The 14,876-nt window shown below is 37.5% G+C and overlaps 1 protein-coding gene across 2 annotated transcripts; it reads left to right on the top strand.

Annotated features, from left to right (window-relative positions):
* The first annotated feature begins 1,040 nt into the window (after positions 1 to 1,040).
* Positions 1,041 to 14,705, top strand: nbr1b (NBR1 autophagy cargo receptor b). Of its 2 annotated transcripts, none has more exons than XM_079384438.1 (21): positions 1,041 to 1,299; positions 3,068 to 3,130; positions 3,285 to 3,303; positions 3,406 to 3,428; positions 3,823 to 4,053; positions 4,359 to 4,436; positions 6,600 to 6,796; positions 6,942 to 7,067; positions 7,148 to 7,351; positions 7,974 to 8,133; positions 8,226 to 8,495; positions 9,106 to 9,234; positions 9,349 to 9,424; positions 9,565 to 9,675; positions 9,780 to 9,947; positions 10,456 to 10,653; positions 10,797 to 11,220; positions 11,880 to 11,962; positions 12,127 to 12,196; positions 12,304 to 12,400; positions 13,131 to 14,705. In XM_079384438.1, exons 1-21 carry the CDS (start codon positions 1,198 to 1,200, stop codon positions 13,302 to 13,304), a joined length of 3,003 nt encoding a protein of 1,000 aa, XP_079240564.1. In that variant the 5' UTR covers positions 1,041 to 1,197; the 3' UTR covers positions 13,305 to 14,705. The 2 variants fall into 2 exon arrangements, with proteins under 2 accessions (XP_079240564.1, XP_079240565.1); XM_079384439.1 differs by having other exon boundaries at positions 1,072 to 1,299; positions 3,823 to 4,011.
* The last annotated feature ends 171 nt before the right edge of the window (positions 14,706 to 14,876 follow it).

Raw genomic sequence — 14,876 nt, 5'->3', positions numbered from 1 at the left:
AAAAAATACAGATTTTTTCCTCAGTAAAGTTTAAAATAGACACCAATGAAAAATAAACATATAGACACACATACTACGTTGACTTAAATCGATTAAATAGATGAATAACTCACCTAACTGATGAGTGATCAACAAAGTGAAACAATAAACAGATGTTTTAAGAGAAGATTAGAGAAACTGAATAGGTCACATGATTTAACCCATAGACTGTAAAATATAACCTTTCGCAAAAATATTGGTAAGCTGATAAAAAATACAAGAAACTTGCATATAGTGTGCAGCAATTTACAAAACAAGACAACTTCCACTATATGATTTGTATTATGTTTTCACCTAAAACACCTTTCCAAATACGAAGGCATAGGAAAGCCATGCTACGATGAGACCAGTTTAACGGAATGAAATAAACTAACAAATCTGTAAAAATATATTTTTGACAATTACAAAAAGTGTTGCGATAATAGAGTAACTTACCCAGCACAACACGCCGACAAGAAGAAACTTGCGTAAAAAAAAATCAAACAAACAACAACAAAACAATATATAATGCCATAAAAAAATTATATTTAGAATACAGATTTTCATCAAAATTGTAGAAGCAAATTCATTAAGAGACATTCTATTCCTTGACGTAATAGAACGTTGCTATGCAACAAAAACAAAAATCTACTGTGCAGTGATGCTTCACGTCATAGCTGTTATTACGTATCGACGACTGGAACTCTATTGACCAATCAGAAGCCAGGACCGGAACTATCTTTAAAAATAAATAAATTAAACAAACTAACTACGTTCACCGTTCAGCCCTTGGAAAGCTGGTTGAATAGACAACAGGCTATTTATCACTGCACCATACACTAACCAACTTTATTCTTTATAATTAGTATTTATGGATCAAATTATTTACGATAACAGTATTTTAAATATTTTTTAAATACTGTGCTAAGTAAATATTTACGTTAACATTCACAAGTTTCCCCTTTGAACCGATTAAAATGAAGCAGCCCTGCCCATCAGATCGTTTCGCTTTGAAAGACGCCAGGCATGTTCCTGTCAGCTGATGCAGTGGGCGTGTCTTCATCGCTGATGTAAACAGAAAGGACCATTTTGATCAGAGAAATCTAGAAGCCAGGGCACAGTAACTCATCAAAGCTGTTCAGTCTTCACCTATGCAACGCCTTAAATAGTCCTCGCGCCATGGACTTCTATATCAACCTGAAGGTGAATTTCCGAGGGAATGCGAAGAGTTTCCTGCTGTCCGGTTCGGAGACAAAGAGCTGGGAGTCAATGGAGGCTATGGTAAGCAGAGGTGATGTGAGTCTGATCACTCACCTTGATGCCGCAAAGCCGTTCACCCCGAAGTCATCCGATGTCTGGCTGATGCGATTAGAGTAACAGTTAGTATTACAAGACATCTGCTGTGACATCTCACTAGTGCTGCTGCCACCAGCGGAAAGGCGTAAAAGCTTAATCATTTAGAAAGAATGGGCCAAGCGACCATTTTACCGAAAGCCCACGAGTTAAATAGCAGCCATATATTTACATCTAACAAAGTATATTATATCTGACATGCGCAGATCTTCCATCGATTATCGTTAGACCATAATTACAAAGGGGTTTGGAGGAGAGGTAACACCTGTCATGTCTGTAGATCCCAGTGCTTATTTAATGTTGACTCAATGTCTCAAAACCTACTACTACACAGCATGATAGATAGGGATGGGCGATACCTCTTATTTTATTTTCGATCCGATATCAATATTTTCAAGCCCAGTATCGTCGATATCGATACCTGTAAACTAAAATGATCTTTTAAATTATTAAAAGAATATGATCAGTAATTATACTCACTTAATGTTAGATTTTAAAGCCATGTTTTTTTTCCCAGTAACCTCAAAGGTGCACTTATACCCCTAAAAGGGAGCATATTAGTACCGTACAAGTATGCATGCTTTAAGGGTATAGATACGTTACAAAGGTGCACCTTTGAGGGTACCTCATTAAAAATAAACATGGTGTTACATACAGTAAGTACTAAAATGTATTATTATTATTACCATGGTAAATTTGTGGTTACTACAGTTTTACTACAAATACTGTGGTAAACTGTGGTTACTGTAATAAAACCGTGGTTAATTTTTTAAAAAGGCTTCCAGAATGCTCCTAAAAGTGAAGCTTTAGCATATATATATATATATATATATAATTTTTTATATTTTTTTTCTGACAGATTTATTAACAGTAATTACAGAACATAACAGAATCCATTTGAACTTTTAACAACAGTTTAAATGTACTTACACAAACTAGCCTATTTAAAATAAATATTACATGTACACAAAAGTTTGGAGTTAGTAAGATTTTGTAATATTTTTTAAATAAGTCTCATGCTCACCAAGGCTGCACTTATTTGAACAAAAATACAGTAAAACACCAATATTGTGAAATATAAACATTAAAATAACTATTTTCTATTTTAATGTAGGGCTATTTTAAAAATGTAATTTAAAATGCACTGTAGAATCAATATTTTTATGTGAGGATCGATCCTTTCGATACAACATCAGTATCGAAAGTATCGATACTTTAGGGTCGATCTGTTCATCCCTAATGATAGATATCCAAATGCTGTCCATGTATGTAGCTCACTAGGTTTCGAAACATTGACCGCAAAATCTGTTTCAAGCAAATGTCATTTGGTGGTCTACCTCAAAGCGTTGTGCAATCGTGTCAGTTTGAAATAACGTACAGTCAGCAGTTTGGCATCGCCATAGGCCATTCAGGGTCTAAATATCACCCTGAAGGGGTATATTTTGGAGAACGACTGTACATTATAGGCTACTTACCAAATAAGTATATTAATAAAATAATAATTTGAGGTGAAAGTTACTCTTGTACCTTACTTGTGGAGACCGTGGAGAAACAGGTTGCCCGGTTATTCAAAATATTTGAATGCGAATGTCGCCATTGGCCAATCAGAATCAAGTATTTTATATAAATTTCATAAAACAGGTTTGTCGTCACAAAGTAGGTATTGTGTTGACTTTTGATATCTTTTATTCTTCAGGTGAAGAGGTCTTTTGGCCTGTGTAATTTACAACTAACATATTTCGATGAGGAAAATGAAGAGGTGAGGGTGAAGAACTAAATATTTGTGATGTTTCTTTCATGGCACTGTTAGTAACTTGCTTTTTTCAGTGAAAACATGAGACCTGCATAATGCAAAATTATAATTATTAGTTAATAATTCTAATAATAATTGTGTATGCAACTGTTTGTTTCAGGTATCAATCAACAGCCAATGTAAGCAAAATGCCTTAATCCGTGTATAATAAAAAGTTATATATTTACATCTAGCCAGAACATGTTGTAGCATTGATTGGAGTCATTTTTTTTTTTTTCCAGTGGAATATGAAGAAGCCCTGAAGGTAAAGAATTGTTGCTTACTCACTGTTTACAGAATATAACGCAATCAGAGCAGCAAACCTCAACTTAATTAAAATAACGTTACAGATAAATAACGTTTTTTTGTCTTAAACGTTATAAAATAACGTTTAAGACAAAAAAAGTAAAGATGTAAACATGTACAACAATAAACCAACGTATTTTTTAAATCATATATTTTGATTACAATGGAAGTACTAGAGGTACATAGCTGCTTAGATAGTAGAATATTGTTTTAGACAAAGGGGTGCCTTGGAGTCAATAAGGTTGAGAACCAATCATTTGGAGTAGTTAGCCTGTTATTGTGACTCTGTTAAACCCATTGTTTTCCAAAAGGAAATGCACTACATTGATGCACTGTGTTGTTTGTAACTGTAGAGTGCAGCACGACAGGGGAACAGACTACAAATGAATGTGTATGAGACGAGGGGCAGTAGAGCCACAGTGCCAGGACCGGGCCCACCACCAGGGTCAGGGGTGGGCTTGGGCCAGGTAAAACCTGGTACTGCTGGAGAACCCAAGAAGGGATTCAGGCCTCCTCAGCACTGCCCTACTTTGGCACAAGTGGTGAGTCGCAAAGTTCAGGCCGCAGTCCCAGAGGAAGGATTGGTAAGATTTTATAACCCAATGGTTTTGCATAATCACAGAAGTAGTTACAGTTGTTCACTATTGTTGTATCAAATTCTAGGCTGCAATTTATTTGGAATGATGCATTATAATATTATTAATAATCTAAATGACTAATCTAACCTTCATGCTCTTATGCTTAAACCAAATAATTCTGATTACAGTTTCATTGTAGTTTGCATGAAATGTGATATACATTTGATAAAGGTTTCCAATTTCCACCATCGTAAGTTAATGACTGGCATGTCATATATACTATATTTTAATATGCTGCTTTTGTTTTAAAGGTAATTGTAAATGAAGTCAAAGGTGGGAAGGCAGAAGATAAGACCCCTCCAGCTTGGTTCACTTTATACATGGAAAAGGTATGAGAAACAAGACAGTAAAATCAGCATGAAATGATGAAATTGAAATCCACCCTATCTTTTTTTTAAAAGCAAGTTCTTGATCTTTTTTGTAAAAAAAAACATCATTAATAATTGAGCACCAAATCGGCATACTCAAATGAATTCTGAAAGACCGTGCAGATGTTTTATTTTTAAATATTTGTCTTGACCCCACAATTTTTACAAGCCATAACTTGATCTTCCGGAGCAATGGCAGACTTTTGTCTTGTGTCGCATGCCAGACTTCACCAATCATTTTGTCTGCATAAACCTTACGTCGACTGAATGTTTGTATTCAAATCTGCCTCCATCCATTCAACAGCTAATGGATAGAAGTTTCACTCTAATGTACATCACGCTGTAAAAGAAAAGATCTGTCGCTATTTCCATTTCATTAAAATTGAGAACTGAAAAATGTTGTCCTGTCCCAAAAAAATAAAACAAATAAATAAATAATAAAATTCTGACATCATTTACTCACCCTCAAGTTGTTCCAAACCTATGAGTTTCTTTCTTCTGTTGAACATAAAAGAAGATATTTCAAAGAAGTGGATAACCAAAAAGTTGCTGGTCCCCACTCACTTCCATAGTATGGAAAATAAACACTATGGAAGTCAGTGGGGACCATTTAAACTCATAGATGTTTGGAACAACATGAAGGTGAGTAAATAATGACAGAATTTTCATTTTTAGGTGAACTAAGCCTTTAAAGGTGTCATCGGATGCCCATTTTCCATAAGTTGATGTGATTCTTTAGGGTCTTAATGAAAAGTCTATAACATACTTTGGTTAAAATTTCACAATGGTAGTGTAAAACAACAGCCTTTTTACCTTGTAAAAATCAGCTGTTTTCAGCAACCCGTTTTAGTGCATGTTCCTTTAAATGCTAATGAGCTCCGCTCACCCTGCCCCTCTCTTCTGTGGGGTGATGAGCCATTCTCATGATACTGTTTACTTTAGCCGCATTTAGCCACAGAACTTGTGAACTAGCAGATTATTAGGAAAAGCGATTGGCAGAGATTCATAAATGAACCTTATACTCGCATGTTCTGTAGGTGAGGCTGGATGACGAATGATTCGTGCAAACATAAACACATTTAGGTAGATCGGGGATGCATTCCTTTCAGAAACAAATGTAATCCTCTGCGTCTTCAGCGGCTCAGATGTTGGGAGTAAATGACGACTGCTATTTTCATTATTACGTCCAACAACAAAACACCTCAATCACATAGGAGACATTCTTGTCAACTCCTGCTCCAGCATCAGAACAATGGCGGACTGATGACAAAGTCCCTTTCAAGGAAGGTCCGTTCACTCGCCCGCCATATTTGCAATGCCTCCAGGCAGCTCAATCAAGACCAAGTCCTATCTAAATGAATGGGGGAATCCTGAAATCTCAAAAACTGCTTGCTGAGCTTGCAATTAAATTACATATCTCAAATCAGCAACAAAATCTGAAATGAGCTGTCCCATGAATGTTGTTTCTTATGCTCAAATAGTGTTTAAAAAGCATATTTTTCAGGCCAGGCCAGCCAATGCGCATGCGTAGCTCCAACGCGCTTAATAAGACTGTGCATGTGCATCAGCTGGTCCAGCCTCAGGTTTCTATGGGAACCGGAGCCTCTAACTGCCGCTGCAATGACACAATGACTTTACCATCAACGATTGGCTCTTTCATTTAGAGGGTGGGGCTATCCCGCCATATTGCGCGTTGCAGTGTCTCCCATTCATAAGTATGGGGTAGAACAGTCTTTGTATTTCTATAGTTTTTGTGACAGCTCACTCAGGGCAGGTCTAAGGTAAAATGCTAGTGTCAATCAACAATCGTGGGAGGGGTCTGGGTCTGTGTGACATCACACAGACTGGCATCTGAGAATGGCCTGATATGAGAAAGGGAAAATAATTTAATGAGATTTAAAAAACACTCGGTGGATTTTTATCATTATAGGGTGGATGTGTACACATACTGCCAACACATTTATGTTCAAACAACTTGTAACAAGTGCATGTCACATCCGATGACCCCTTTAAGTTTCATTCTGATATTTTTGGCAGTGAAGACAAACCCTAATATTGCTAAGAAAACAAGTGTGCTAAGTGTGTCTCTATTTTTCTCTCTTCAAAATATGATAACTGCCACAGTTTAAGGACCAGGTGGTTAGGGAGGCAGTAGAGAAGATTTGTAGGGAGTTCTCTGGACAATGCTGCATCCATAAGCCTGTGGGAGCAGAGGCTCAGGTTCCTGAGGTCACCTCATCCACTCTCCCTGGGGCCCCAAGTTCAGCTCCAGCCTGCAGCAGCTGTCGGGGCCAGACCGCAGGTGGCGGATACCAGTGCAGGTTAGAGAGATCTCTGAGCTGGATGTCTGTATCCGGACCTTATGATAAAATAATTGCTTCTATGGCACATATCAAAAGGAAACACACATTATAACAAGATGTTCTACTTTTTGTGTTTCGTTGTGTTTGGTTTCTTTCTGCACAGTGTGTGTACCTCCTGCACTCTGTGTGAGCCTTGCAGCTTCTCACATGATCCAAGCCACAACCTTGTGAGAGCCAGAACTCCCCTGTCTATTCCCGAGCACGGCTCCCCAGCACCAGATCACAGCAGGTGGGCATTTGTCCTCTGCTTTGGCATGTCTTGGTGTTAAAGTTCAGAATAGTTAAACATGTATTGCTCTCTCTCTGAAGGTTCTACAGAAGGGGTGACCGGAGCTTTCGTAAGGCCGAGAAGCAGCGTCTTAAAGCCGAGAAGCGCCAGCTCAAGGCAGAGGTGAAGGAGATCAGGAAGCAGCTGAGGATGGAGAGGAGAGGGCTGCAGTGGAGCACTGTTGGAGAAGGGAGCTCTTCACCTGTCCTGCTGCAGCCACGTGCCACACAGGCAAACAGCCCAGAGTAAGAGCTTACACCCCTTTAGCCTACCTCCTGAGGAAGAGCACATTAAATGGACAGTTAATCCAAAATTGAAATTTCTGCCATTTACTCAACCTCATGCTGTTCCAAACTGATATGATGTTATTTTTAAGAATAATTTTGCCCCAAACAAAGAACTGAAGCCTTTTTGGCAGCTTTTCCCATCATATTATTGTTATATTTAAATTTCAACTGCATAAGATGTTTTTCTGGTGTTTGAAAACAATAGTATTTATTCTACTTCCTTATTACCCCATTATGACTGGCTGAGCCATGTTAACGTGTAATATAGGAGGCCATGTGCTAATGTAGTCATTTAACCATCTGCACCAGAATGTTTTTTTCATCTTTATATATTGTTATATATAATATAATAATTAAGAACAAATTTTATATTATTATCTAAAACTTCTATGTTCAAAATATTTTTTGGAAAGAAATTAATAAATTTACAATGGTACAAAAATTATTATTGTCAGTCCCACAAAAACAACAACAACAACAAACAACACCCCGACATATGAATTGGCTGAACTGATCACAGCAGTTTAAATGTAATTAATGATAATAGGATGCCATTTAGTTTACACTGTCTTGGTTGCAGTCGTCCTAAACGTCCATGCCCACTGGCTGTGCCAGCTATGACAGCTCTACTCCTGGATGAAAACCTGCCTGATGGATCACGTTTGCGTCCTGGGACCAAGTTCATCAAATACTGGAAAATGAAGAACAGTGGCAGAGTGTGCTGGGACTCGGAGACCAAGGTACACTTTCACTCTTAAACAAACACACAAATCTGTATACACACATACACAATAAAAAATTGGAACCTGATTGTGTCCCATTTTGGCCTCAGTTAAAGTTCATGTGGGGGAACTTGGCAGTGGGCTCAGGTGAAAGATGGAGGGAGGTCGCAGTACCCACATTACAGCCAGGTCAGGTGGGTGTCATCAGCGTGGCACTTTGTGCTCCGACATTAGAGGGCACCTATACATCGCATTGGCGCCTGGCACACAGAGGAGAGCAGTTTGGACCACGTGTTTGGTGCAGCATCATCGTGGATCCACATGCTCCCACAGCCATCTGTGCTGATGGGCTACTGGTGTCTCCTTGTGTCACCCCACAGGTAAGACAATGGTCCAGAGAAACCCTCATCCACCCCATAAATCATCATTATATGTGCAGCTATTCTAATGTACATAGGAATATATAAAATGACCAATTCAGTGTCATTATCATAAGAAAAAAATTAATGTAATCTAAAATCCTTTTACTACTAAAATACATTTTCTTGACTCCAAAACTAAAATAAACTAAAAACAGGCACAAATTAATTTTTAGGGGTAAATTATACCATAACTTACAAAATTTGTACAACCTTTAAGACCCATCTGCATTAAACATGAAAAGAAAAATGCTGGTAAACATTTTTAAATGATACCAGTTAGTACATTAACTTTCGCAGCCCTGAATTTACTAAAACTAAAATAAAAACTAAATGAACTGAAACTAGAAGACTATATATCATTGAAACTGAACTAAATTGAAAAGACAAATTGAAAAAAAAAGGTTACCCTGGGTAATGTACTTCTTTTTTTTTTTTTTTTTTTTTTTTTTTTTCTGGGGCCCAAATATAATGTATTTGAGGTGTTTGGCCAGTATACGGCTATTGTTAGTTTAGTTTTTTTATTTTAATTTTTTTCTGTGGCCATTTTCACCCTGTCTGTCACTTTCAGGAGAAGTCTTCCCGTACTCTTGAGAGGGAGGAGAAATGCCGAGCCTCAAGGGAACAGCTACTTTTGTCCGTAAACCAGGACTGTGATCAGGAATTCTACATTCCATCTGTGGACTTACTCACAGCTCAGGTATGACTAAACAACAATCAGCCTAATTCACAAAACCCATCATGTTTGTCATGTTTCATGAAGAATGTTTGACTCTATTGTCAATTCCATACTCTCTGTCTTTTTTACACTTAGGACTTACTGTCTTTTGAACTGCTGGACATCAACATTGTACAAGAGTTGGAGAGCGTGCCTAACAACACTCCTGCAGGTAACTTCAAATCAGCAAAGTTTCTAAAAATTTGAATGATCATGCATATTCATTTTGAACAGTAACATTTAAATATAAATTGTATAGATTTCAGCCTTTACTAATATTGTCTCTCTCTTAATCTCTGTAAATATATGAAGACATAACCCCATGCATATCACCTCTGCCCCATGATGGACCTCTTCAAGAGAAACCAACACTGGGACTTATCCAAGAGGAAACAGAAGCCCAAGGGGTCAACAGCATCCTGGGTAAACATTAAAGCATAACTTTTCTGCACTTTTTCTATATGTTGCGGTCAGTGATTGTGTAGCTTTTTATATTTGTGAACCTTTTTTTAATGTCATACTTACAGATGTGGCCCAGGGCACAGAGTTAGAGGGCATCCCAGCACAAGAGAAAGGAGAGGAGAGCATCATTGGGCCCCAGTTTGTCAGTCCGTCTGTTATCCGCTCTCTCACCCTTGAAGTGACCCGTGAAGTAGCAGAGCATAGGGCACTTTATGGGAGATGCCCAGCTAAAGGTTTGTGACGGCGGTGGTGGGAAGATGCACCTTTCTGTTTTTCCTGGAAATTACAGTCATTTTTATAATAGGTGTAGTCAGTGTGAATAATGTAGAAAAACTGTATTGATACTTATTTTAGTGTTGACTTGATATAAAGTACTTTTGATATCCTTAATAAGCATTTTATAAACTATGCACTACTGTTTAAAAATTTGGTTTTGAAAAATGTATACTTTAATTTAAAAAAATAATACTTTAATATTTTAATGTATTAATACTTTAATTTTAAGGATATATTAAATTGATGCAAAGTTACAATAAATACATTTGTAATGTTACCAAGGATTTCTCTTACAAATAAATTCAGTTCTTATGAACTTTCTATTGATTTCTAGCAAAATTCTGTTTTTATGAACAAAATACCTTAACAACAGTTCAGTAATGTACATTGTTAGCAGTTTTTTTTGTAGAAGGTAGGTAAAGAGTTTATAAAATTAATTTTACATTTCATTTTTCCCATTTTAAGTGGTGCGTCCAGCCCCCCAAGGTTCAATGTCACTCTGTGAGAGGAAATCAGAAAAGGTTTCAGAAACAGGGCTAATATCTGCTCCAGCCCCACTGAAAGTAGAAACGGCACAAATCTCCAGCCCTACTTCACCACAGACAGAGACCACAGATATAGCTGCTCCCCTGCTGATGCTTCCGGCAGAGCTCATTAGCACTGGTAACAGGGCTTTGAGAATATTTAGTTCTGACCATTGTCAGTTTGTACATTTCAGATTTTGTAATTGTCTAAAGGTGATTCAAACAACTACTTACCAAAGACAGTCAGTTTCTAGCCATTAAAGTGATTGTTTTTATGCTTAGATGAGGGTCACGAGTCTGACATCGAGCAGATCCTGGTGGAACCTGCAGGTGGAGATCCGGTAGAAGAGGGAGAGGAGGAAGTGGATAAGAAAGAGCAAGTGAAGGACAAAGAAGCAGCTAAGGAAACCCGCAGCAGAACTTCATCTGCGTCTTCAGAAGACTACATCATCATCCTCCCTGATTGCTTTGACACCAGCCGTCCATTAGGAGAGTCCATGTACAGCTCAGCCCTGTCCCAGCCTGGAGAAGAGCCTGCAGAGGGGGACAAACTAGAATCAGTGGAGACCACAGAGCTCCAGAGCCCCATTGCTGCTGCTGTTGTTAGTGCAGATGCTAATGACATGCTCTGTGCCTCCCAGACTCTGGATGCTGTGCCGCTCACCCCTGTGATTGTAGTGCCACCACGACCCTCGGTCAAAACCTGGTAAGTTCATACAGAGGACATATAAGCAGTAATAGATTGGGCTCAGAGGTCAGTTAAACTAGTGAAGCACCAAAATGTTACAAAAACAGCAAAACATAGTTTTACATGGTTGAAATCATTGACTGAAACAGTGATTTATAATTAGCACTTCTCCAGTGACGCATTTTGATAGTACTAAAAAGGCTGCTAAGGTTGCAATATGTAAAATGTGTACAGCTAAAATAGAGACTTTACTATGAAGAGTTTCTTTTCACCTGATAACATGACACGCTCAACGGCATACTGTGTTATTTTCAGTTTCTGTTTTCAGCTAGAAACTTTAATTTTGGTTTCTGAAAAAATACATAAAAATAATTTCAGTGCTTCATTTTGAAATATTTAAAGGGAAATATACATTATGACATAAAATGATTAAGATGCCTGCTCTATTTCTTGGTCACTAATCAAGTTTGTGACATTGGTCATGTGAGAATGTTCTTGATCCATTTAAAGACTGCAGAACTAGATTGACCACTCACAATATACATTTACATTTATGCATTTATCCAAAGCGACTTACATTGCATATCACAGCCTAGATTTCTTTCACGGCATCCTCATAACGTGATGCAACTGACATGTTAAATTTAGCTTAATATATATGAAATCTCTTTATTCAGCACAGAGACACAAGAGCAGACGGAACATGAAGCAAAGGAGCAGGAGAGGAGTAATCCTGCAGAGCCAGTAGATAAGGAGAAAGGTGAGTGGAAACACTGTGGGATATTAAAATAATAAGCCATCACAGGTTGTGAATTAGTGCATTTTTCTATAATTTTGGGGTGTTAGATATAATACAAAGTGGACAATATGATAAAACACACACACAGCTATGTTTGAAAGTTGACCTGTTTTTTATGTTTATAGACTCTGAGCCTAATCAATCTGACCCTGAGAACTCAATATCATCTGCCAAGTCTGAAACAGAAGATCTTAGGTGAGTTACACAGCACACAACCACTCGTTCCGCCTCATTGAATTCTGTGATTTTCTTTTTATCACTCGCTTTCTTACTCTCTCTCTCTCATTCTTGTCTTTCCTCAGGGCTAATAGCATCACAGGTGGATTGGTGAAGGGTGCCCTGTCTGTGGCAGCATCTGCCTATAAAGCTCTTTTCACTGGACAAACTGGGTCTGAGAAGGTGAGTTTGGGAGCTGTTCACACAGGTTGCAGAATGGAAAAACATTTTGAAATAAGCTTTCTTTAAACTTCCAAACTTCCTTTAAATTCACAAAGCATATTATAAATGTGGCATGGTGCGAGACGCTGAACAATCTCCTCTTTTGTCCTATATTAAAAAGGAATAAAAATAATACTATTATATAGTACATTACATTTGATTATAAACTGAAACAATAAATTATTTCAGTTTTATACAATAAAGTTTATTTGAAAAAATCATGTTTTACTGGACTGATTTTGATCGAACTATGATCAAAATATATTTCGCCACTGTGTGACAAAACCACCTTATAAAAATAATAACTTTAGACAGTAAACTGCCTGTACAAAGTATTGTATAAGTAAAAGTGACGTGAGGTGGCCAAGTATGGTTACCCATACTCGGAATATGTATTCTGCAACTAACCCATTCAAAGTGCACACACACAGCAGTGAACACACACCTGGAGCAGTGGGCAGCCATTTAAGTTGTGGAGCAGTTGGTGGTTCGGTGCCTTGCTCAAGGTGTACCTCAGTCTTGGTATTGCTGCCGGACCTGAGACTCAAACTCGCAACCTTTAGGTTACGAGTCCGACTCTCTTAACATTAGGCCACGACTTCCCCTAAAAGTCCCTAGTGTATAGTGCAACATTTGATTGAGACATACATCAGTTGTAAAAAAAATAAAATAATAATTTTGTGTTGTGTAGCTCCCAGAAGATGCAGCTTCTCATGACGCCATGATGGCCGTGCTGGTAGAAATGGGCTTTGGTGATCGAGCACTAAATCAGCGTCTGCTACAGAAACACAACCGCAACCTGCTGGATGTGGTAAACGAACTGGTGCAGATGACTGATAACGACTGGTACACCACACGCTACTGAGATGCTGGTCAACTATTTTGTTTCTCTTACATGTGATTTTTTTTCTTGTTTCTCTTTCTCTGTACAATCAGCAGACCATTCCATGATACAGACTCTTTCGTTCCATTTGGGTTGTAAAGCTAGCGTGTGTGAATCTGTCCACTCCAATGTGTAACAGATAATCATTAGACAAGCAGTTCATCACCTTTATAACTGTGCTTGTTAAAGTTTGTTGTTAGTGGGCATTAATGTTTTCACAAAGATGATCATGGGTAGCTAATGAACACTAAGAGGTAATTATTAATCCAAAATTATTCAAGAAATATGCCATGCTTTTAATAAAAACTTGATTTGAAAGAATAGTATAAGTAACAAATCATTGTAATATTTAAATATGAAAAGCTCTGCAATGTTACTGGATATTTTTAATATTTAGTGTTTTTGTTCCCAGATAAAGAACATGTTTTGGAAAAGTGCAATAGATCTGGCTTTGTGTAGACTCTTAATAATCAGCCAAGACCAAATAGACTGATTATTCTTGTCATCTTTACATGGACTCAAGATGACAAATTAAATGATTCCATGCTGGAGAGGTCAATATGAAGTTTAGTATGTGAATTATAAATTTTTTGTAATTTTGAACTGTTGTTGCTTATAATACTTGTGGGAATTATTATTATGTTGAAGACCATTGATTCGTTTCTAAAAAGTCCACGAAATGGGGCACATACTGCACTTTGTGAATGCGTTGCCATTTAAATATATGAAAAATGTCATGGCTTGAAGCAGCAATGCATTTGAATAGTTAAATGGACTGAAATGTATAATATTTTAATTCATGCTTTAAATGGTTAGAGGCAAAGGCAATCATAACATATTTATCTCCAATTTTAAATAGTAAGACACATCAAAGTGAGAGACAAAATAACAGCCAACTGTTCATTCCAAAAAAAATAAAAATCATGCAAATTATATTTTGATAGATAGCTAAATAGCTCTTGTATTTAGTGTGATGAAAACTGTATCTCAGCACTTTTCTTCAATGAGAGATTTTGAAACTACCTACTGTCTAGAGTGTGGAAAGCATTCCCTACAAATCATTTAATGTCTCCTGATTTGCTTTTATCCTTGAAGCTCTCACAAGTGGTACATCCATCATTTAACTGCCCGATCACCCACTTGTTTTTCCAGAGATGGGGCTTAAATATGTTTTAGCACATTCCCTAGGAAAGCCGTAAGTTGGTCTTGTTGCTTGCAGCGATCAGTAGAGATTCTGGGTGGAACTGTTTGGATCATGTGATTGTAAAGCATAATCAGTGGAGACAGATGCGCCTCACTGTGTTTGATGCCTGAATGGAGTATTCAGTGTCTCTGCACCTAATGTACACATCTGTCTGTAATAAATATCTTGTCTTACTCTTACTTTCAGTTTTTGATAATGCACCACAAAATCCAAGTATAGGGTTCTTTAAACAAGACTATTATACATTCACATTACATGCTAGAAAAATACATAACCTGGAAGTTAAGCACGCTGCACACTAAAAGCATCTGCGCTTTGTGTTTTTCTAGCAAACCACTAGTTTTCAAAAA

Source organism: Barbus barbus, assembly GCF_936440315.1.
Source record: "Barbus barbus genome assembly, chromosome: 3".
In the NCBI taxonomy this organism is placed as follows: domain Eukaryota; kingdom Metazoa; phylum Chordata; class Actinopteri; order Cypriniformes; family Cyprinidae; genus Barbus; species Barbus barbus.
Note: the sequence above shows the minus strand (reverse complement) of the source record. Positions and strands in the feature narration are given on the sequence as shown.

Coding starts and splice junctions, on each gene's coding strand:
- nbr1b (XM_079384438.1), top strand. CDS start 1,198: ATGGACTTCTATATCAACCTGAAGGTGAATTTCCGAGGGAATGCGAAG. Junction 3,429..3,822: donor AATATGAAGAAGCCCTGAAG/GTAAAGAATTGT, acceptor TTGTAACTGTAG/AGTGCAGCACGACAGGGGAA. Junction 11,963..12,126: donor GCCAGTAGATAAGGAGAAAG/GTGAGTGGAAAC, acceptor TTATGTTTATAG/ACTCTGAGCCTAATCAATCT.